The sequence below is a fragment of the Pongo abelii genome, chromosome 14, assembly GCF_028885655.2.
Source record: "Pongo abelii isolate AG06213 chromosome 14, NHGRI_mPonAbe1-v2.0_pri, whole genome shotgun sequence".
Taxonomy (NCBI): Eukaryota; Metazoa; Chordata; class Mammalia; order Primates; family Hominidae; genus Pongo; species Pongo abelii.
The window spans coordinates 54,089,552-54,114,522 of NC_071999.2; the positions used below are offsets into that span (position 1 = coordinate 54,089,552).

The 24,971-nt window shown below is 38.7% G+C and overlaps 1 protein-coding gene across 6 annotated transcripts in view; it reads left to right on the forward strand.

Moving 5' to 3' along the window:
- Positions 1 to 24,971, forward strand: part of FNDC3A (fibronectin type III domain containing 3A) — a 227,551-nt gene that overhangs the window by 136,828 nt on the left and 65,752 nt on the right. For all 6 annotated transcript variants that reach the window (XM_024257590.3, XM_063714662.1, XM_024257591.3 and 3 more), the window contains 3 exon segments: positions 1,635 to 1,711; positions 18,414 to 18,651; positions 23,552 to 23,821. In XM_024257590.3, the coding sequence (XP_024113358.3) occupies positions 1,635 to 1,711; positions 18,414 to 18,651; positions 23,552 to 23,821 (585 nt within the window).

Consider the following 24,971-nt stretch of genomic DNA (forward strand, 5'->3'; position numbering starts at 1 on the left):
TTCTCTCAACCACTTCAGTCTTATCCCTGCTTTCTCTTCCCCTCCCCACCTCTTCTGTCCTTTCTCTCCCCTCCCCCTTTCTCCACATCGTTCCTCCTCCCCCTTACCCTTCTGTTTTCTCCTCTCCCTCGCTTCTTGTCTTCTCTTCACTCTCCTTTACTGCCTCTTGTCCCCTTTCTTATCACTCCCTTTTCTTCTCTTACCTCTCGCCTCTCTCCTTCTCTCCCCCTTGCCTTTCTCCTCTCCTTGCTTGCTTCCCCCTTTTTTCTCCACTTTCCCCACTTTCCTTACCCCTGTTTAGTATTTTCCCTCACCCCTGTTTAGTATTTTCCCTCTTACACCCCCTTTCTTTTGTATTCTCTTTTCTCTTCCCTAGCTCTCTCATCTCCCTAGCCCTAATTTCATCACCACTGAGTGGTTCTGTCCTCACCCCTTGCCTTCCCTAGAAAGGGCAGAATGGCTGTAATCCGGATTTGCTGTGACCTCCATGCCCTTTATTCTGATTTTCTGAAGTATGTATAATATTAACAGAGTTACTTGTTTTCTACCCTACAATTAAGCTTTTCCTCCTTCATTTCTTTTATAGCTGAGAGCCATTATATAATGGTAGATTATAATTCTGCATATAAAAGAGATCCTTCCCCCTTTACATTCCTCATCAGACCTTTGTTCTTATTCCCTTAGAAATAAGTAATTTCTTTGAAAAGGTTTCATTTCAGGTTATAAAAAACCGGTGGGCATGAGGGGACACTGCAGTGTAAAGTTACAGGAAGAAAGGAACTGGAGAGACTTTTTTAAAAGTTACATAAAGCAACTAAGATTTTAGTTCCTAGAAAGAACAAAACACACCTTCTCCAAATGCTTCTTTTGTTCCCAGAAACGTTAAAAGAGAAGGTAAACTAGAGATAATAGTTATAAAAGTTAATTGGAAAACCTAACACTATAAAAGTGGAAGGAAGTGTAGAATGAGAGAAGCTGAATTTTCTTTTTTAGAACTTTTTAGTGTGAGAAACAAAAAAATTTTTTTTTCCTTTGGGTAAATAAACGTGTGGCATTTCTCTTTGTTCTTAAGCCCCCATAGACATGAGTCACACCTTACACAAGTATTTTAACCCTAACAAAGCAAGTTCCAAATTTCTAACTGTTCTTCCTCTTGCTGCTTTTCACTCTTGCTTTTTTATTTTGTCCCTGTTACTTTTGAAAATTTTGCCTTTTGTATTTTTCATTGATTTTATATACAGAGTTTAGTTTGATTTTTCTCTAGGTCAATGTTTCTAAACTTACACTATTATAAGAGTCACCTGGGATATTTGTAAAGTGAATATGATTCAAGACCCCATTGACTAAGAATCTCTAGGAGAGCCTGTTAATCTGTTTTAAAAAGCCCTCCAACCTCCCCCCCACCACCACTACCCGGCAACTTTAAGAAACACAAATGTAGGTAAAGGGTAATTTGTGCACTTTACAAGATAAATTTTTATAACAAGTCAGTCATCTGAATTTCTTTTTATAAAAATGTAGTTACTGTTGGCTTGAGTGTTTAGATGAAGTATTCAAAATGTAATTCAAATTGTTTTCAACTTTAGCCCGATAAGCAATCATGGGTTAATACATCATTTCTGTGATCCATTCAGGTCCTGCTCAGGTTCCAATGATGTCCCCAAATGGTTCTGTGCCTCCTATCTATGTGCCTCCTGGATATGCCCCACAGGTATGTTTTTATGCTATTTTTCTTTTCATATTTATATAATAGTGATAATGTAATTCTCTTTGACTTTGATTTTAATTAAAAAAACCATTTAATTACTGAGGCTTACCAAGTGTTGTGTATCTATCATAAATCTATTTTAAGTATTTTAGTACATTTGGAAAGGAAGAAAAATTTTTATTGGCGACACTCATCATTTGTCCTTGTCTTTGGGTATTAAGTCACAAAAGAAAATTCATTCTAGAGGTTTATCTCCCTAAATATGTGACTAAATAAAAATAATATTTTAGTTTGTAAAGGTGCCTACACTGACATTTTTAAATTTAGGAATTTGCTTAGATGTAACCCAAGACAATGCTTCCAACTTTATTCATACAATGAATCTCAGACACTGATGATAATTGTGTGGCATATTGTGTTCAATAGAAAAGAGTTTAGCAACCCTGAGGGATGAGGGGGAAATCAGTATCTCCATACACCTGTAACCTTTTATGCACAATGACATGGAAGCTCTGACCTTAAAGTATAGTAATTTATGAACACGGGCAAACTGAATTAAACTGTAAAATCTGCAGGTGTTCAATATCTTCCACTACTGAGATTTCGTATAGTCTGCACTCTTTGCCTCAATCTATTTTGGGAAATAATCATTTTCTCTCCCTAGCATTGAATTTACACTTGAAGTTTTTCTTCAGGCCCTCTGTTACTTCCTCACTGATTATGCCAGAATATTGGTGGTGGGATATTGGGGTGGATTTTCTGCACACTCTGTGAAGCACACCATCACATGAACAACAGCAAAAGAAGAGCGTGCTGGGAAGGAGAGAATGGAATGAGATTTAGAGTCAGAAAAGCTGAATCCATATCTTATTTCAAACCTTTGCTGGCTGCATGGTCTTGGGCAAATCAACTTCCTTCAGTCTCAGTGCCTTCATTATGAGATGAGATCTCGTACTGAAATTACCTTGTAAGCTTTTCAGAATAGTCTCCACTAACTATCTCTACTTTTGTTTAGCACACTGACTCCTTAATATAGCCTGCATTCTGTCTATATTACTCTACTAAAACTGCTTTCCGCTGTGTACCAAATCCAAAGTCCTGCTTTCCAGCCTGGTCCTCTTTGACCTCTAAAAATTTGGTACCACTGATAAGATTTACTGCAGATTTCCTTGACATCATGCTGCCCTGATTTTTTTTTTTTTCTACTTCTTTGTTGCACCTTCTCAGATCTTCCTTCTCTTACATGAAGACTGTTCTCTAGCATAGTTCAGTTCATGATTTATTGAGTGGCACCACGTACTGAGCTCTGTATTGGGAGCTAGTGATAAAAAGATGATTAAGACAAGTTCTTTCAGTGCACTTAGGTTATGTGCTGTTCTCTCATCTTACAGTATCTTTTCGTTTTATTTTTTGTGGCAAACTCCTACCCTTTTCATTTCACTTCATCGTGAGCTCTGAAAGCAGTTTTCCCTGAGCCTTTCCAGGTGCTTCTCCCTTTGGGCTTTCATGGCATATTATTAATACATATATTCCTCTTTTCATAAACTTATGAAACTGTAATTCTCTTTCCTGAGATTATGAATTCTTACAGTTCCTATATTCAACAGTGTTCCACAAATATGTATTGAGTGTTTATATATGTCAGGCACTCTTGAGTGCTTGGAATATGTCCATGACTGAAAGAGGCAAAGACTCATGCCGCTCTGTGGTTTATATTCTTATGGGGAGAGGCAAATAAAAAGTGGATAAACTCTATAATGTTTGCTGGGCATGGTGGCTCACGCCTGTAATCCCAGCTCTTTGGGAGGCCAAGGCGGGTGGATTACCTGAGGTCAGCAGTTCAAGACCAGCCTGGTGAAACCCTGTCTCTACAAAGAATACAAAAATTAGCTGGTCATGGTAGCAGGTGCCTGCAATCCCAGCTACTAGGGAGGCTAAAGCAGGAGAATCACTTGAACCTGGGAGGCGGAGGTTGCAGTGAGCCGAGATTGCACCACTGCACTCCAGCCTGGGAGACGGAGTGAGACTCCGTCTCAAAAAAAAAAAAAAAAAAAAAAAATTCTATAATGTGTTAGAGCTGGTTATATTTTACAATAGAGTAGTCGGAAGAGGCCTCATTGGGCAGGTAAGATTTGAGCCAAGTCTTGAAGGACAGGTGGGGGTTAGCTATGCATCTATCTGAGAAAAGAGGATTCTGGACAGAAATGGCCAGTGCAAGTGGCCTAAGATGACAGCATGCCTGGGAACAGCAAGGAGGTCAGTGTGATTGGACTGATTCATCAAGGGAGAATAGTAGGGAATGAGGTAAGAAGTAAGAAGTCTAGATCATATAAGACTCTTACTCATCTTTATATCCTCAATGCCAAGTATATAGCCTGTCATACAGTAGGGGCTCAGTAAATATTTGTAAATTAGATAATCATCCGAGTTGAGGTTCTGTATCTTTAGACCAAAAGCCACAGAGATAATCTTCCTATAGCACTTCTTTGGTCATAAAGAGCCTGTAGCCAGCTTGTCCACTCAATGAAGTCTAGATTTCTTGACATTTAAAGCTTTACACGGTTCTGTCCTGGTTTGCCTTTGCACTATTTTCTTGATACTTTCAATTATGTCCATTTTTGTAGCCGAACATTTCTCACATGCTTACTTGGTGTTTCCTTAATGCTGTTATCTAAGGAATGTTATTCCTTTCTCCATTTCTGCCTTTTAAAATTCTACCCATCCTTGAGGGCCTAGATCATGTTATTGAACCACTTCTTGGTTATAATACATATCACCTAATATAATTATGTACTGTTAGCCCTTCATATCCTTAGGTTCCAAATCTGTGGATTCAACCAACCACAGATTGAAAATATTTGAAAAAAAAAAATTGCATCTATACTGAACACGTACAGACTTTCTTGTCACATTTCTTAATACAATATAACTATTTACACAGCATTTACATTATATTAGGTATGATAAGTAATCTAGAGATGATTTAAAGTACACCAGAGGGTGTTGTAGGTTATAAGCAAGTACTACACCGTTTTATATCAGGCTTGAGCATTAGAAAATTTTGGTATCCACAGAAAGTCCTGGAACCAATCCCCCATGCATACCAAGGGACAACTGCATATATATTTTTACTCCTGCAGGATTTTAGGTTCCATAGGATAGGAACTGCCTTTTAATTATTTTTGTGTTCTTGTGGTAACTCAAATGTAGTAGGTGTCCCATAAATAGTTGTCACATAAATTAATGAATTTTAACAATAATCTTCCTGGAAGGATTATGTGAGGCTAGTGGGCTACTATTATTAATCTTAATTTAAGATGAAGATGATCTCTAGAAAATGTGTCATTTTCATTACACAGGGTAATCCAAAGACAAAAATCTAGTCTTATCGTTTTTTAGTTAATTTAAGTTTCCAGTATGTAAGACTTGATTATTCCACAGAGGGCGAGCTGAAGCAGGGTGAGGCATTGCCTCACCCAGGAAGCAAAAGGGGTCAGGGAGCTCCCTCCCCTAGCCAAGGGAAGCCATGAGAGACTGTGCCATGAGGAACGGTGCATTCCGGCCCAGATACCACACTTTTCCCACAGTCTTCACAACCCGCAGACCAGGAGATTCCCTGGGGTGCCTACACCACCAGGGCCCTGGGATTCAAGCACAAAACTGGGCAGGCATTTGGGCAGACACTGAGCTAGCTGCAAGAGTTTTGTTTTCATACTCCAGTGGCTCCTGGAACACCAGCAAGACAGAACTGTTCACTCCCCTGGAAAGGGGGCTGAAGTCAGGGAGCCAAGTGGTCTAGCTCAGCGGATCCCATCTCCACAGAGCTCAGCAAGCTAAGATCCACTGGCTTGAAGTTCTCGCTGCCAGTACAGCAGTCTGAAGTCCACCTGGGCACTCAAGCTTGATGGGGGAGGGGCGTCTGCCATTACTGAGGCTTGAGTAGGTAGTTTTCCCCGAACAGTGTAAACAAAGCCACCAGGAAGTTGGAACTGGGCAGAGCCCACCGCAGCTCAGCAAAGCCATTGTAGCCAGACTACCTCTCTAGATTCATCCTCCCTGGGCAGGGCATCTCTGAAAGAAAGGCTGCAGCCCCAGTCAGGGGCTTATAGATAAAACTCCCATCTTCCTGAGACAGAGCACCTGGGGGAAGGGGCAGGTGTGGGCACAGCTTCAGCAGACTTAAATGTTCCTGCCTGCTGGCTCTAAAGAGAGCAGTGGATCTCCCAGCATAGCTCCTGAGCTCTGCTAAGGGACACATTGCCTCCTCAAGTGAGTCCCTAACCCCCGTGCCTCCTGACTGGCAGACACCTTCCAGCAGGGGTCGACAGACACCTCATACAGGAGAGCTCCAGCTGGCATCTGGTGGGTGCCCCTCTGGGACAAAGCTTCCAGAGGAAAGAACAGGCAGCAATCTTTGCTATTCTGCAAACAGGGTCTGGAGTGGACCTCCAGCAAACTCCAGCAGACCTGCTGCAGAGGGGCCTGACTATTAGAAGGAAAGTAAAAGAAAGGAATAGCATCAACATCAAGAAAAAGGATGTCCACACAGAAACCCCATCCGAAGGTCACCAAGATCAAAAGCCAAAGGTAGATAAATCCATGAAGATGAGGAAAAACCAGCACAAAAAGGCTGAAAATTCCAAAAACCTCCTGCAAAGGATCACAACTCCTTGCCAGCAAGTGAACAAATCTGAACGGAGAATGAGTTTGATGAATTGACAGAAGTAGGCTTCAGAAGGTGGGTAATAACAAACTCCTCTGAGTCAAAGGAGCATGTTCTAACCCAATGCAAGGAAGCTAAGAACCTTGAAAAAAGGTTAGAGGAATTGCTAACTAGAATAACCAGTTTAGAGAAGGACATAAATGACCTGATGGAGCTGAAAAACACAGCACAAGAACTTCGTGAAGCATACGCAAGTATCAACAGCCAAATCAATCAAGCAGAAGAAAAGATCTCAGGGATTGAAGATCAACTTAATGAAATAAAGTGTGAAGACAAGATTAGAGAGACAAGAATGAAAATGAACAAACAAAGCCTCCAAGAAATATGGGACTATGTGAAAAGTCCAAACCTTTGTTTGATTGGTGTACCTGAAAGTGATGGGGAATATGGATCCAAGTTGGAAAACACTCTTCAGGATATTATCCAGGAGAACTTCCCCAACCTAGCAAGACAGGCCAACATTCAAATTCAGGAAATACAGAGAAAACCACTAAGATACTCCTTGAGAAGAGCAAACCCAAGACACATAATTGTCAGATTCACCAAGGTAGAAATGAAGGAAAAAAAGTTAAGGGCAGCAAGAGAGAAAGGTCGGGTTACCCACAAAGGGAAGCCTGTCAGACTAATAGCAAATCTCTTCAGAAACTCGACAAGCCAGAAGAGAGTGGGGGCCAATATTCAACATTCTTAAAGGAAAGAATTTTCAACCCAGAATTTCATATCCAACCAAACTGAGCTTCATAAGCAAAGGAGAAATAAAATCCTTTACAGACAAGCAAATGCCGAGAGATTTCGTCACCACCAGGCCTGCCTTACAAGAGCTCCTGAAGGAAGCCCTAAATATGGAAAGGAAAAACCAGTACCAGCCACTGCAAAAACATGCCAAATTGTAAAGATCATCAACTCTATGAAGAGACTGCATCAACTAACAGGCAAAATAACCAGCTAGCATCATAATGACAGGATCGAATTCACACGTAACAGTCTTAATCTTAAATGTAAATGGGCTAAATGCCCCAATTAAAAGACACAGACAGGCAAATTGGATAAAGAGTCGAGACCCATTGGTGTGCTGTATTTAGGAGACCCATCTCACATGCAGAGACATACATAGGCTCAAAATAAAGGGATGGAGGAAGATTTGCCAAGCAAATGGAAAGCAAAAAAAAAAGCGGGAGTTGCAATCCTAGTCTCTGATAAAACAGACTTTAAACCAACAAAGATCAAAAAAGACAAGAAGGCCATTACATAATGGTAAAGGGATCAGTGCAACCAGAAGAGCTAACTATCCTAAATATATATATGCACACAATACAGGAGCACCAAGATTTATAAAGCAAGTTCTTAGAGACCTATAAAGAGACTTAGACTCCCACACAATAATAATGGGTAATAATAATTAACACCCCACTGTCAAGATTAGATCAATGAGACAGAAAACTAACAAGGATGTTCAGGATTTGAACTTAGCTCTGCACCAAGCTGACCTAATAGACATCTACAGAACTCTCCACCCCAAATCCACACAATATACATTCTTCTCAGCACCACATCACACTTATTCTAAAACTGACCACATAATTGGAAGTAAAACACAGCAAATGTAAAAGAACAGAAATTATAACAATCTCTCAGGCCACAGTGCAATCAAATTAGAACTCAGGATTAAGAAACTCACTCAAAACCACACAACTACATGGAAACTGAACAACCTGCTCCTGAATGAGTACTGGGTAAATAATGAAATGAAGGCTGAAATAAAGATGTTCTTTGAAATCAATGAGAACAAAGACACAACATACCGGAATCTTTGGGACACATTTAAAGCAGTATGTAGAGGGAAATTTATAGCACTAAATGCCCACATGAGAAAGTGGGAAAGATCTAAAATTGACACCCTAATATCACAATTAAAAGAACTAGAGAAGCAAGAGCAAACAAATTCAGAAGCTAGTGGAAGACAAGAAATAACTAAGATCAGAGCAGAGCTGAAGGAGATAGAGACAAAAATAAACCCTTCAAAAAAATCAATCAGTTCAGGAGCTGGTTTTTTGAAAAGATGAACAAAATAGACCACTAGCTAGACTGTTAAAGAAGAAAAGAGAGAAGAATCAAATAGACACAATAAAAAAATGATAAAGGGGATATCACCATTGATCCCACAGAAATACAAACTACCATCAGAGAATACCGTAAACACCTCTATGCAAGTAAACTCGAAAATCTAGAAGAAATGGGTAAACTCCTGGACACATACACCCCCCAAAGACTAAACAAGGAAGAAGTGGAATCCCTGAATAGACCAATAACAAGTTCTAAAATTGAGGTGGTAATTGATAGCCTAACAACCAAAAAAAGCCCAGGACCAGATGGATTCACAGCCGAATTCTACCAGAGGTACAAAGAGGAGCTGTTAGCATTCCTTCTGAAAGTATTCCAAACAACAGAAAAAGATGGACTCCTCCCTAACTCATTTTATGAGGCCAGCATCATCCTGATACCAAAACCTGGCAGAAGTACAACAAAAAAAGAAAATTTCAGGCCAGTATCCCTGATGAACATTGATGCGAAAATCCTTAATAAAATAACTGGCAAACTGAATTCAGCAGCACATCCAAAAGTTTATCCACCACGATCAAGTCTGCTTCATCCCTGGGATGCAAGGCTGGTTCAACATACGTAAATCAATAAACGTAATCTATCACATAAACAGAACCAATGACAAAAACGACATGATTATCTCAATAGATGCAGAAAAGGCCTTCAATAAAGTTGAAGGCCTTCGTGCTAAAAACTTTCAATAAACTAGATATTGATGGAACATATCTTAAAATAATAAGAGCTGTTTATAACAAACCCACAGCCAATATCATACTGAATGGGCAAAAGCTGGAAGCATTACCTTTGAAAACCAGCAGAAGACAAGGATGCCCTCTCTCACCATTCCTACTCAACACAGTATTGGAAGTTCTGGCCAGGGCAGTCAGGCAAGAGAAAGAAATAAAGAGTTTTCAAATAGGAAGAGAGGAAGTCAAATTGTCTCTGTTTGCACATGACATGATTGTACATTTAGAAAACCCCATCGTCTCAGCCCAAAATCTCCTTAAGCGGATAAGCAACTTCAGCAAAGTCTCAGGATACAAAATCAGTGTGCAAAAATCACAGGCATTCCTATACACCAATAATAGGCAAACAGAGAGCCAAATCATGAGTGAACTCCCGTTCACAATTGCTACAAAGAGAATAAAATACCTAGGAATCCAACTTATGAGGGATGTGAAAGACCTCTTCAAGGAGAACTACAAACCACTGCTCAAGGAAATAAGAGAGGACACAAACAAATGGAAAAACATTCCATGCTCATGGATAGGAAGAATCAGTATTGTGAAAATGGCCATACTGTCCAAAGTAATTTATAGATTCAATGCTATCCCCATCAAGCTACCATTGACTTTCTTCACAGAATTAGAAAAACTACTTTAAATTTCATATGGAACCAAAAAAGAGCCCATATAGCCAAAACAATCCTAAACAAAAAGAACAGAGCTGGAGGCATCATGCTGCCTGACTTCAAACTATACTACAAATCTACAGTAATCAAAACAGCAAGGTACTGGTACCAAAACAGATATATAGACCAATGGAACAGAACAGAGGCCTCAGAAATAATACCACACATCTACAACCATCTGATCTTTGACAAACCGGGCAAAAACAAGCAATGGGGAAAGGATTCCCTATTTAATAAAATGTGTTGGGAATACTGGCTAGCCACATGCAGAAAACTGAAACTGGACCCTTTCCTTACACCTTATGCAAAAATTAACTCAAGATGGATTAAAGACTTAAATGTAAAACCTAAAACCATAAAAACCCTAGAGGAAAACCTAGGCAGTACCATTCAGGACATAGGCATGGGCAAAGACTTCATGACCAAACACCAAAAGCTATGGTAACAAAAGCCAAAATTGACAAACGAGATCTAATTAAACTGAAGAGCTTCTTCTGTACAGCAAAAGAAACTATAATCAGAGTAAACAGGCAGCCTGTAGAAAGGGAGAAAATTTTTGCAATCTATCCATCTGACAAAGGGCTAATATCCAGAATCTACAAAGAACTTAAACAAATTTACAAAAAAAAAAAAAAAAAAAAAACCCAACCCCATCAAAAAGTGGGCGAAGGATCTGAACAGACACTTCTCAAAAGAAGACATTTATGTGGCCAACAAACATATAAAAAAAGCTTATCCTTGGTCATTAGAGAAATGCAAATCAAAACCACAATCAGCTACCATCTCACGCCAGTTAGAATGGCGGTCATTAAAAAGTCAGGCAACCACAGATGCTGGAGAGATGTGGAGAAATAGGAACGCTTTTACACTGTTGGTGGTAGTGTAAATTAGTTCAACCATTGTGGAAGAAAGTGTGGCAATTCCTCAAGGATCTAGAACCACAAATACCATTTGACCCAGCAATCCCATTACTGGGTATATAGCCAAAGGATTATAAATCATTGTTAGGACACATGCACATGTATGTTTATTGCAGCACTATTCACAGTAGCAAAGACTTGGAACCAACCCAGATGCCCATCAATGATAGACTGGATAAAGAAAATGTGGTGCATATACACCATGGAATAGTGTGCAACCATAAAAAAGGATGAGTTCATGTCCTTTGCAGGGACATGGATGAAGCTGGAAACCATCATTCTCAGCAGATTAACACAGGAACAGAAAACCAAACACCACGTGTTCTCACTTACAAGTGGGAGTTGAACAATGAGAACACATAGACACAGGGAGGGGAACATCACACACTGGGGCCTGTGAAGGGATGGGAAGCTAGGGGAGGGATAGCATTAGGAGAAATACCTAATATAGATGATGGGTTGATGGGTGCAGCAAACCACCACGGCACGTGTATACCTATGTAACAAACCTACATGTTCAGCACGTGTATCCCAGAACTTAAAGTCTAATTAAAAAAAAAAAAAAAAAAAAAAGTAGAGAAAAAAAGCTTCAGAAGAAGCAAACTATTTGAAAACATGATACATAGTCCACACACCAAGATTATGTACTTTACACGTAAATAACCTCCATAGCCATTTCTGGGGCCTGCTTGGTCCTTATTTTAGGCAGAACCTTAATGAGCTTTATTATTGCAGTTTAATAAATAAGGACACTTTTAAGAAATTGATATACTGCACAGAGGCAGAAATATGTGCCAGTGGAATTAAGTTATCAAATGAGGAAATGAACGAAACATAAAACTATAAAACTTAAATACAAAGCAAGTGATGCCAGGAGTAGAAGGAACTTAATTCACAGGCAAATAGTACTAACTTAGAGTCCCTAAGAGCATTGTATTGCAGGACAGGGTAACACTTCTGCTATTTCAGTGGTGAAGTTAATAACTTATCAAGAGAAGTTTATGAACTACCTTAACGGGACTCCTGAAAGGCAATATCAGAAGTTCTGCCTTTCTGGTAATGGCTCCCTTAACTGTTTGTTTTTTTTTGTTTTTTTTTTTTTTTTGGGTGAGACAGAGTCTCGCTCTGTTGCTCAGGCTGGAGTGCAGTGGCACACGATCTTGGCTCACTGCAAGCTCCACCTCCCGGGTTCACACGATTCTCCTGCCTCAGCCTCCCAAGTAGCTGGGACTACAGGCGCCCGCCACCACGCCTGGCTAAGTTTTTGTGTTTTTAGTAGAGACAGGGTTTCACCATGTTGGCCAGGATGGTCTCGATCTCCTGACCTCATGATCCGCCTGCCTCGGCCTCCCAAAGTGCTGGGATTACAGGTGTGAGCCACCGCGCCCGGCCCCTTAACTGTTTTTTTATAGAATGTGGGCTGTTACGGTAATGAGAGGGTGCCTAACAGGGAAGGAATTGTAGATCACATAGCGTGGGGAAAGAGCCTATATCGACTTTGGGAAAAGTTTCAGGTTACTCCTTTGATCTGTGCTTGCTGTTTCATTTTGCCTTTATGATGGCATGCAGCAGTGAGGTCGGTGTGTTTTTCAGATATTCTTCAAATCAATCTGATCGCAGACTTCTTGCTGCTCTCCTGGGGACAACAGTCAAAAGGGATGGGCAGGGGAGTGTGAGAAACTGTAAGATGGGGGGACCTAAGAGATTTATATGAGAATGAAGAGATATAGTAAGAACTGGAGAGAAAGGAGATTGTGATCACATACTGTTTTGTATGTTTGTAGACACATAAGTGTTTGTCGAATGAATGGTCTGTGTTATTTAAGAGCTTAAAGTTGCTTTGAGCTTAAAGTGAAGCTGTATTATTGTTTAAGAGCTTAAAGTTGGAATAGTTCTGGGTTCAGAGTGAGACCACAGACTTAGGTTGCAAAAAGTAGAGAGGAAGCAAAGGTTGTAGGAATTGAGAAAGTCACAGAACCCTAATAGCTTCGTGGTGTAAAGAGAGGGAGAAAGAAATGTAGCATTCTATTAGTGCTAAAAGAACACATATATTTCTGATCATATCATTCATTTAACAAATAACTTTTAGAGCATCAACCCATGTGCTAGGTACTATTCCAGGTCCTGGTGGAAAAAACAATAAACAAAACATTTATTGTGGGCTTTATATTCTGGTAAGGAAGACACACAATATAAAATATCAGATACAGTTTCCTTTCTCTGCAGCCCTTCTCAATTGTGTCTCTGTTCAATAAAGGAAGAAAAAAAAAATACATGTCTTTGCCTACTTAGAAATTAGGTGGCATCTGTGGTTAAGTGGTCAGACTATGCTACTGCCTCATTTAATTATATTTTATTGCCTTACCTGTATTTTAATTTTTATGAACACTGACAAATTTGAATTATATTTTATCTTTTTTTCCTTTTCACAACGTACTGATTTTATTTTACATCACAACCAGTGTACCCTATTAGTGTGAAATCTGACCTCTACACGATGGCCATTTCTTAGCACCTAAGCCTCTGGAGACTTAGCAAATAGTTTTGAAGTCTGTTGCCTTCCTCTGAAGTTACTGGCTGCTTGAGGTAGTGGAGTTCACCATGCTCTTGGTTCTTGTCTGGCTTTTTTTTTCCTCCCTCTTCTGTCTACATCTTAGGTTTGGGGTTTTTTGTTTTGTTTTGTTTTGTTTTGTTTAATTGTGGTAAAACACATATAGCATAAAATTACCATCTTAACCTTTTTTAAGTATACAGTTTAATGGCATTAGGTACATTTACAGCATTGCACTACCAGCTCTACCCTCCATCCACAGAACTCTTCATCTTGCTGAAAACTGAAGCTCTGAACCTGTTAAATAATAGCTCTCCATTTTCCTCTCCCCTAAGCTTATCTTTGTATTTTAAATGTTTTTACTCATCAGAAAAGTAGTTTTAATTTCATAAATAATTTAGCCGTTTATTTTTAATCAAATATCTTGTCATAAACAACAACAACAAAAAAGACACTAGAAGACGTATGACTTCTATACCCACAAAGTAGATAAGAACATGGAATCTGAAGCCAAGTTGCCCAAGTGCAAATACTAGCTCCCTCACTTTCTACCTATATGACCCTGGGCAAGTTATTTAACATCTCTATGCCTCAGTTTCTCCATCTGAAAAATTGAAATAATAATAGTATGTAGCATTGTTCCAAGGATCAAATAGTTCATATATGTCCCTTGAGAAACTTAACAGTTAAATTATAGAGTAAGACATGTGCATCTGGAAAATTAACATTTCAGTGTTACAAATATCCAACAAGTGATACAGAATAAATGCAGTAGAAATTATAGGAGAGAGAGATCACTGAGATTGTAGTACCTAGGGAAGAATTCATGGAGGAACAGTCAAACGGTATCTTCCACAGACTCCTAGCCCCACACTTCCACCGGTGTTTGCATATCTGCAGTTACATGCTCTGCTTTCTCATCCAACCCACAAACTCTGCTTCCTCATCTGTAACACAAACTTTCCTGCTCCTGTCCAGACCCGGTTCCCCCACTGGGATACTGGAACCCATCCCATTTTGCCTGTGTAAGGACACATTACTCTAGCATTTTTCTTTTCTCTCTTCTGCATTATCAATTTCTTGTTCTCTGCTGGATTATTTTCATTAGTATCTTGAGCCTTTTGTAATTTCACTCCTGAAAACAACAAAACATCAAAGTTTCTTGACTTCACTTCTCCTATGAGCCACCACCCTATTTCTGTATTCCCCTTTGCAGCAGAACATTTTTAAATTGTGCAGTTAGCTCTAATTCTTCTCCTTACTTTCTCACTTAAACCCACTGCAGTTGGGCTTTGACCCTATGACTATACCAAAACTGCTCTCTTCAAGGTCACAGTAATGTCTACATTGCTAAATCCAGTGGTCAGATTCTTAGTCTTCCTCTTATTTGACCTATCAGCAGCATTTGACACAGTTAATCCTTCCTCCTTGACATGCTTCACCAAACTTCCAGACTCTGTACACTCTCTTAGTTTTCCTTCTACCTCGCTTGGTCATCCCTTCCCAATCTTTCCAGAATTGCAGACTAGTATATCTTAACAGTCTATTCAACATTTCCACTAAGTTGTCTTATAAACTCTTCAAACTCACAAGTGCAACACTTGAAACTCCAAATCTCTTCCCCTGAAAAAAACTTGTTCTACTCCACAGCCTTCCTCATCACATTGATGGAAGACTATTGTTCCCTAACTTCTTTTTCTCACTTCCCACATGGAATCATCAGCTAATCTTGTCTTGTTTCTCTACTTTTTTTTTTTTCTTTTTGAGGTGGAGTCTTGCTCTGTCGCCCAGGCTGGAGTGCAGTGGCACAGTCTCGGCTCGCTGCAGCCTCTGCCTCCCGGGTTCAAACGATTCTCTTGCCCCAGCCTCCCGAGCAGCTGGGACTATAGGTGCATGCCACCATGCCCAGCTAACTTTTGTATTTTTAGTAGAGATGGAATTTCACCATATTGGCCAAGCTGGTCTCGAACTCCTGACCTCATGATCCACCCATCTCAGTCTCCCAAAGTTCTGGGATTACAGGCGTGAGCCACTGCACCTGGCCTCTACTTTTAAATATATGCAGAATGTGGGTCATTTCTCACCATCTCCACTGCTGCCTCCCTGGTCTTAGCCGTGATCATCTCTTGCCTAGATTACTACAGTAGCTTTCTGAATGGTTTCCCTGCTTTTGTCTTTGCCTCCTTACGATCTCTTCTCAACTCATTAGCCAGAATAATCCTGTCAAATATAAGGTTACATCAGGAATTCTCAACCATAGTAATGTAAACATTTGAGGTAGGGTGATGTTTTTGTTGCCTTCTGTGTTGTAGGGTATTTAGCAGTATTCCTGGCCTCTCTACTTTCTAGATGTTAATAGTGCACCTCCCCCACTGCCCCAAGTTGTGACAACTGTAAATGTTTCCAGACCCTACCACATATCCTCTGGGAGTCAGAAACACTAGATTTTATCACTCTTCTGCCCAAAACTTTGTGATGATTTCCCATTCCACTGATAGTAAATGATGAACTCCAACTCCTTAATAGTAGCCTGTGTCGTGGTGCCTGACCTGACCACCCTATCACCCCTTCATTTCTTTGACTTCATCTGCTTCTGCCTTTGCTCCTTTATACTCATGCAGTCACACCAGCTTCCTTTCATTCCTTGGGTATAATCAGCCCCACTTCTACCTTAGGGGCTTTATTCTAACTGTTCCCTCTGCCTAGAACAAATCTTCCAGATTTCTACATAGTTAATTCCTCCACTTCCTTCAAGTTTCTGCTTAAGCTTTACTTTGCCAGTAAGGCCTACTCTGATCCCTGTATTTATTCTGTAACCTGCTCCTTTCTCACAACACTTCTAATAGCCCTTACCTGCTATGCCTTTTCCATAGTATTTATCACCTTGCAACATGCTAAGTAACTTACTTGTTGTGTTTGTCTGCCCAGTTAGTGTGGGTTCCCCACAAATATTTAATATATAATTCTAAGGTTTTTCCCTCTTTGAATTATCAGTTTGTTTTGCTGAAAAATAATGTTTTAAATGAGTGGAGGAGGTAAAGTTAGAGCTAGAATTGGAAGGATAGACAAGATTATTATAGATTAAAGGGAAGCAAAGTGAAGAAGAAAAATTGCATAAATAAAAGTACAGGGTATAGAAACGTATAGTCACTGTGAAGACAGGTTTTTTATTATACCAGCCTGACTGCAGTTGATGGTTCAGGATTTGTTGCAAAAGAACGATACAACTTAGAAGGTAGTTTGGAACCAGGTTGAATGAATATGAAGTACAAGCCTCTTGGAAATGGCTCCGTTTTTTAAGATTTGTGCATTGGAGAGTGATAGAGGTGAAATGGATATTGTGACAGATACTGTGATTTGGCTCACTTAAAATCCATTTCAAACTTCTTCCAATGTTCCTTCCTGTAGGGTAGAAGTTAAAAAGCTATCAGCAGTTCCCAGATTCCCTTCAGGTAGGGTTCTAGATATTATTTAGTTCCCATCAATCATATATGCTTGCTGGAGACTTAAATTCAGAACTGAGTTAAATAGGGAGAAAGGGGTCTGAGGCATCCATTTTGCTGAAAACAAGGCGTTATGGTTCTAGACCCAGCATATTAAAAACAGTTAATTCATTTGGTCTTCTAGTCCCCTGTTAAAAGAGTCATGTCACACTCCAGTAAGTAAGGATAGTTTAATAATCTAATTAATGTTTGTAATTTAGCCTTATCTATACCCAGATAAGTGTGTTTTCTAGTATACCTATACCTACCAAGCACATGTATTTATAAAATAATTTGCTGTCCTTAAGCATAATAAAACTTTGCCTTCCTGAAAATCAGTATTTGCCTTTAAATTAGCACTTAACATTATGATCATTTTCTGTTTCCTGAGGAAGGTGTTAGCCATTTGTTATACCTTAGTAATTACCATATAAGTCTAAAAGAATAAGGGCCCTATTTTAGTGAGGGATTTCTAATTTTAAGATAAAGTCCTTTAATTTTTTAGGGTTTCCTGTGTGTCTTTGCAGCTCTAGTAAGGTTCAAAGAGGAGTAAGTCTTATCATTTAAAAAAATTTATCCCCACGGTATAATTCCTGTTTTTTGTTTTTTGGTTTTTTTTTAGTTTGTAATTTCTAAGCCTCAAAGCCGCAGATATTTTTCCTAGCTAGGAGTTAATATAGTAATATTCAGTATTTGTGTGCCTTGAAATGATCAGCTGTTAAAATTGTCCTGGTCATGGTCATAAGAATTTTACATCTAAATTCTAACATGTCATTGATTATCTGATTGAGTCTGGATCCAGTTGTTTTGTTTTCTATTTGGTCTTTCCACAACTTGTTTTCTCCTACTCCTAGTCATAATATAGAAAAGGAAATTGATTCCTGAACCTCTTGTATCTAAACCAAAATTACTCCGTCAGGAAATGCACATAACACATAGGATAAATATCTAGTATCATAACTTAATAGGTTACTCTTTAGCTTGTCTAATCAGTGTTTTAAGATTTATATTGAATTGTATAACAAAAACTAATTCATTTTGTTTAGTGCTAATTTACATTTACCAGTATATTTAATAAGTTGTTTTCATGTTGATTCTCCAAATTTTTAAAATTTCTAATGGTGTAAAAACTCTTACTCTAACATTTTTATTTTATTTTATTTTTGAGACAGAATCTTGCTCTGTTGCCCAGGCTAGAGTACAATGGCGCTATCTTGGCTCACTGCAACCTCCACCTCCCAGGTTCAAGCAATTCTCCTGCCTCAGCCTCCCCAGTAGCTGGGATTACAGGCATGGGCCACCATGCCCAGCTAATTTTTGTATTTTTAGTAGAGACGGGGTTTTGCCATGTTGGCCAGGCTGTTCTCGAACTCCTGACCCTAGGTGATCCACCTGCCTCGGCCTCCCAAAGTGCTGGGATTAGAGGCATGAGCTACCATGCCCGCCCTACTCTTAACATTTTTAAAAGAATTGCTTATATTCTATGGAAGAAATTTTAATCTAATGTTCATTTTGTAGGTTATTGAAGACAATGGTGTTCGAAGAGTTGTCGTGGTCCCTCAGGCACCAGAGTTTCACCCTGGTGGTCACACAGTTCTCCACCGTTCTCCACATCCTCCTCTGCCTGGTTTCATTCCTGTCCCAACCATGATGCCCCCTCCACCACGTCATATGTACTCACCCGTGACTGGAGCTGGAGACATGACAACACAGTATATGCCACAGTATCAGTCTTCACAAGTCTATGGAGATGTAGGTAAGACATCTAAAAGTATTCCACAGTTATTGAGTTGGATATTCTTCGCTTGGATATAATAGATGCCATTATCATATCACATTAAAAAACAGCAAATGGTAATGATATAACAGGCATTTTTCTTTTACTCAAGTACTATATTAGGTGCTTCATCCTCATAATCACCCTTCAAGGCAGGTAAGTAAACAGAAAAATCGAAGAAGGGAAGTAACTTATATCATGCAGCACTACTTAGTGGTGCCACATTCAAATAAGAGGTCTTTTCCTCTGGCCTGCAATCTAGGCACTAAGAAAATTTTCAGCCAGGAATAACCATGTCATTGTTAAATCCTATCGGCTGTGATGCCACTACACAAAGTTGCTAAGCTCTGTGAGGGATTGAAAAAACAGGATAAGCCATAACCTCTGCCCTCAGGGAGTTAATAAATTTGGGGAAAGTTAATAAATAAAGTTAATAAATATGTAGGCTACCAAACATAAACACAAAATAATACCTTATTATGTCCCATAGCTTTAAACACTGCCTTAAACAGTGCCAGACTTATTCCTGACTGCCTTCCTGATAACTTCACATGGATGTCTCTTGCATTTCAGAATATTTCTAAACAGAAATGTCAAATGTGGACCCCCACGACTTGCTTTTTTTCCGTCCCTTCATCTCAGTAGGTGGTCCACTGGTCACTTAGTTTGCTCAGATGAAAGCCAGATGGTCAAATTTGATTTCTCCTTTTCCAACCCTTACATCAATTAGTATCAGTTTTATTTTCAGAATTTTCTGAAATTTTTTTACTACTTTCCCACTGCCACTCAAATCCATCCACCATCAGCTCTTGCCAGGACAACTGCAACAATGGCCTTCCAGTTGGTTTTGTTTCCATTCTTGTCCCCAATAATCAATTCTCAGCCACAGTAATTATTTTCAAATATTAATCAGACTGTTCTGTTTAAACTATTTCAGTGATTCCCATTGCAATTAGAATAAAATCCTAAACCCTTCCCCTAGACTAGGGTTTCTCAAACATGTCACTATTGATGTTTTAGGACAGATAAGTCTTCATTGTAGAGGACAAAACTCTGCATTGTAGGATGTTTAAAGGCATCCTTGGCCTCTACCCACTAACTGCCATTGTGTAGCACGGTTGTAGCACACCACTCCAACACAGCATTTTAAATATTCTGACATCTAAAAATATCTCCAGACATTTCCAAATGATCCCTAGGAACCAAAATTAGCTCTGGTTGCAAACTGCTCTTGCAGTGTTCTTGCCCTGTGGCCCCTGACTTCCTTGTCCCATTGCTTCCCCTTAGTCCCCTTATTTCTTCAGTTTTTCAAAACCTCCAAGTTCTTTCTTGCCTCGGTCCCTGTGTACATGGTGTTCTCTCTGCGTTTTCTGTGTATTTCCTTTAACCTTTAGATTTCAGTTTTCAGAGAGACCTTCCTGATCTTACCTTGTCAGTCTCTAGCACTGAACTTTGTTTGTATCTTTCACAGAACTTAACACAATTTCTTTTTTGTCATTGTGTATTTGTATGGCTGTCTCCCTTATTTGACTATCAACTCCCTAAGAACTAATCTGTTTTAATCACTATTGTTTCCCTGCACTTAGCATTGCCTGTCACTTATGCTCAGTACATTTGCAGAAGAAATAACTCCAAATACAAAATTGAAATTACACAACACAGCGTGTAAATAGTGGATATATTGTACATACCATATGTATTTGTCAAACTTATTTCTGTTGGCCAAGTAATGCAAATTGGTTCAGTAGCTCTGGGTAGTGCTTGAGATTCTGCATTTCTAACAAGCCCCTAGGAGATGTTCCTGCTGTGCTCCAAGGAACATACTTTTGAGTACCAAAAGTTTATACTGCAGATTAGTCTCATTCTATTTTTGTTTACTGCTAATTATGACTTAGTTTTAAAAATATTAATTTTTTCTTATAATCTGAGAAAACTATAAGAAAAAACTAATATTACAATTATTACTATTTTGCATTGTTAAAACCCCTTGTTATTCTGTAGGGATATGCATTAGAACACATGGATGTGATCTACATTGATGTGAAGGAAAGTGAAGGGCACAAATCCACAAATTAGCTACCCAGTGGTAAAAGGGAGGAGTCATATCGTGCTTGAGGTTATAAGCCAAAGATTCTACCACTAGATGCTAATTACTGACAGTACTAGTTTTCTAACCAATAACTATACCTCCATGATGCCCTTTCCATGCACAATTCCTATGGATTCTCAAAGTGGAATCTGATCCAGCATTTCCCTGTTAGCAGTACCATTAGTGAGCCTGAACCTTGCTAGGCACTATGCTCACACATGTATTATCTCACTTAATCTTCAATAAAATTCTGCAAAATTCAAATGAGGAAACTGAGGCTCAGAAATGTTAAGTAATTTCTGCAAGGCCACACTGCTAGTTAATTCCTCAGAATTTTAACCCTCTCAGATCTATTCAATGATTAAGTTCCTTCTCTTTCTACTATAATATATTCTTTTTTCTCCTCCATGGTGGCTTTATTATTTTGAATAATAGATAAAATAAAGCATTTTAAAATATGTACTAATTGATCTAATTGATTGCAGTTGCTATTTTTCTTAACTTTTTGTCGAGATATAATTTAGATAACAGTTCATCATTTTACACTTCAGTGGTTTTTAATATATTACTGTATTGTGCAACATATGCAATTCAGTGTTTTCTATATTCAGTATGTACTGTATTAACTACCACTGTCTAATTCCAGAACATTTCTATCATCCCAAAAAAGAAACTGTACGTATTAACAGTCAGTCCCAACTCTCTGTTCCTTCACATCCCATGATCTACTTTCTGTCTGTATGGGTTTGCCTGTTCTAGACTTCATATAAATATACATATAAGTATTTCATATGAAAATTTCATTAAAATGTTCATACAGTATGTAGACTGTGTCTAGTTTTTTTTCACTTAATGTCATGTTTTCAAAGTTCATGTTCTCACATATAATAGTACTTCATTCCTTTTTATGGCTGCAATAATATTGCATTCTGTAGATACACAACATTTTATCACTCATTAGCTGATGGACCTTTGGGTTGTTTTCACTTTTTGTCTATGAATAATACTGCTGTGACCATTTGTGTACAAGTTTTTGTGTTGACATATTTTCACTTCTTCCAGGTATGTGCCTCAGAGTGGAATTGCTGGGTCATATGTTAATTCTATATTAATTTTCCACAGTGACTACACCATTTTACCTTCCTACCAGCAATGTATGAGGGTTCCAATTTCTTTGCCAAAACTTATTATTGTCTGTCTTTTGATTATAGGCATCCTGAATAAATTTCTCTCTCATTATGGTTTTGATTTGCTTTTCCCTAATGCTACTAATGTTGATCATCTTTTCATGTGCTTATTGGCCATTTGTATATTTTCTTTTCCTTTTTTTTTTTTTTTTGAGATGGAGTTTCACTCTTATTGCCCAAGCTGGAGTGCAATGGCATGATCTTGGCTCACTGCAACCTCTGCCTCCCAGGTTCAAACAATTCTCCTGCCTCAGCCTCATGAGTAGCTGGGATTACAGGTGTGCGCCACCACGCCTGGCTAATTTTTTGTATTTTTAGTAGAGATGCGGTTTCATCATCTTGGCCAGGCCGGTCTTGAACTCCTGACCTTGTGATCCACCTGCCTCAGCCTCCCAAAGTGCTGGGATTACAGGCATGAGCCACTGCGCCCAGCCCCATTCATATATTTTCTTTGGAGAAATGTCTATTTGAATTCTTCACCCATTTTTTAAATGAGTGGGATATTTGTCTTTTTATTGTTGAAAGGTAAGAGTGTATATATTCTGGATACAATTTCCTTATCAGATATATGATTTCCTCCCTTGTTGTTTTTTCACTTTCCTTGTAGTATCCTTTGGTGCAGAAAAGTTTTTAATTCTGATGAAATCTAATTTTTTCTTTGATTGCTTGTGTTTTTGGTGTCTCGTCTAAGAAACTATTGCCAAATCCAAGGTCATAGAGACGTGTTTTCTTCTAAGAGTTCTATAGTTTAATCTCTTACATTTGGGTCATTGATTCATTTGAATTAATTTTTGTATATGGTGTGAGGTCCACGTTCATTCTAATGTTATTGTACATATCCTTGTAATTCTCATTTTAAAAATACTGTACTAATTTTCTTAAGGCACTGCTAAATTAAAACTTTTTACTGAGGCTTTTAAAAAATATTTTTCTCGTCACAAATTTTAAATTTAAAAAACTGGGGACAATTGAATTAATATTTATTGAGCACAATGACTTAATTATGTTCCTATGTGACTTTTATTAGAATGAGTAGATTCTTCTAAATCACAACCTTGAGTTTATAGTATCTGAAGATACATTATATGTAGATTGTTATTGTTAGACAGTCTAAATCATTTCTTTTGGCTAACTTTTTTTTCAGTGATGATTTGCTTTTTTGAGTCACAAGGGAATTTAGGCAGGCAGTGGTTTTCTTTTTACCTATTTTATGTGTTTAAGGTTCAAAAAGATGTGAAAAGTAATAGTTACTAAAGAGTAAAAGAAAAAGAACTGTGGACTGCTCAGTTCAAGTCTCATTCCTCACCTACAATAATCATAAGTTACCACCAAGCTATTTCTATGGAGATTAATAATTAGTTGAGAACAGAAGAAGAAATCTCTCTGTAAATTTACTTGAGAGATATATATATATAATTAGAATAAATCACAAAGCTTGGTTCTAATAGTTCATGGAGACACAAAGGTTGCTTTGTTATGCAAAATTCTTTTAAATATTTTATAAAAGTTTTATATGATAGATTTATTTTCTGTTCTTTTTTCATGGCATAAACTTATTTGGAGAAAGTGATCTTCTTAACATTTCGTTTTTATTTCCTCCTAGATGCTCACTCTACACATGGAAGGTCCAACTTTAGAGATGAACGATCTAGTAAAACATACGAACGTTTGCAGAAAAAATTGAAGGATCGCCAAGGAACACAGAAAGATAAAATGAGCAGTCCACCATCTTCACCCCAGAAATGCCCTTCTCCCATTAATGAACATAATGGACTTATAAAAGGACAAAATGCTGGTGGTATAAACACAGGATCAGCAAAAATCAAGTCTGGGAAGGGGAAGGGTGGTACACAAGTTGATACAGAAATTGAAGGTAACTGTTTGAAGTACTGAACTGTTCTCATTGATGCTACTATCGTGATTTAACCTACTAAAAGTATATTCTAACCTTTAAGTCATTTTGTCATGGTCCAAATAGACTGTTACAGGCTGCTGCTTTCGACAGTTTGGAAAGCCTCAATTAGTAATTTCATCTATATCATAAATTTTACTGACTGAAATTTCTATTTGATAGGAAAACTCAGATAACATTAATCCAGATTCCTTTCTTCTGATTCTGGGCCTTTGATAAGGCTATGCTGCTGGTTTTTAATCAAAACTTTTCTTTTTTGAGACAGGGTCTTGCTTTGTCACCCAGGCTGGAGTGGCACGATCATAGATCACTGCAGCTGGAAACTACAGGCATGCACCACCACACCCAGCTAATTTTTTAATTTTTAGTAGAGACAGGGTCTCGCTGTTTTGCCCATGCTGGTCTCGAACTCCTGGGCTCAAGCAGTCCTCCCATCTTGGCCTCTCAAAGTGCTGCAATTATAGGCCTGAGCCACCGTCCCCAACCTATCAAAACTTTTTATTTCTCCCACCTTCTTTTTGAGTAAAACCTTGATAGCAAATAGTTGTATCATTTACTAATCTCTCTATATACTCTATAATTAGGATAGAGTATTTTTCATTTCTTGCTTCAAAAGTTGTTTTCTCCTAAACTCTCCTTGTTACTCTTGGATCCTTCCCTAACCTCTGACTTCTACTCTGTGAACTTTGTTTTATTGGGTTTTGTTTGTTTGTTTGTTTGTTTTTGAGACCAAGTCTCGCTCTGTCACCCAGGCTGGAATGCAGTGGCGCAATATCAGCTCACTGCAACCTCTGCCTCCTGTGTTGAAGCGATTCTCATGCCTCAGCCTCCTGAGTAGCTGGGACTACAGGCGCATGCCACCATGCCCAACTACTTTTTGTATTTTTAGTAGAGACGGGGTTTCACCATCTTGGCCAGGCCAGTCTCCAACTCCTAGGCTCAAGCAATCCACCCACCATGACCTTCCAGTGTGCTGAGATTACAGGCATGAGCCTACTATATGGACTTTGAGCACTATTATTTGTATATACTTGAATCAATCTCTGTAAGGTAAAATATAGCTGGGTTAACAGCCTGTCTTTCACATGCCTACAGTTGTGGAGTTAGTACC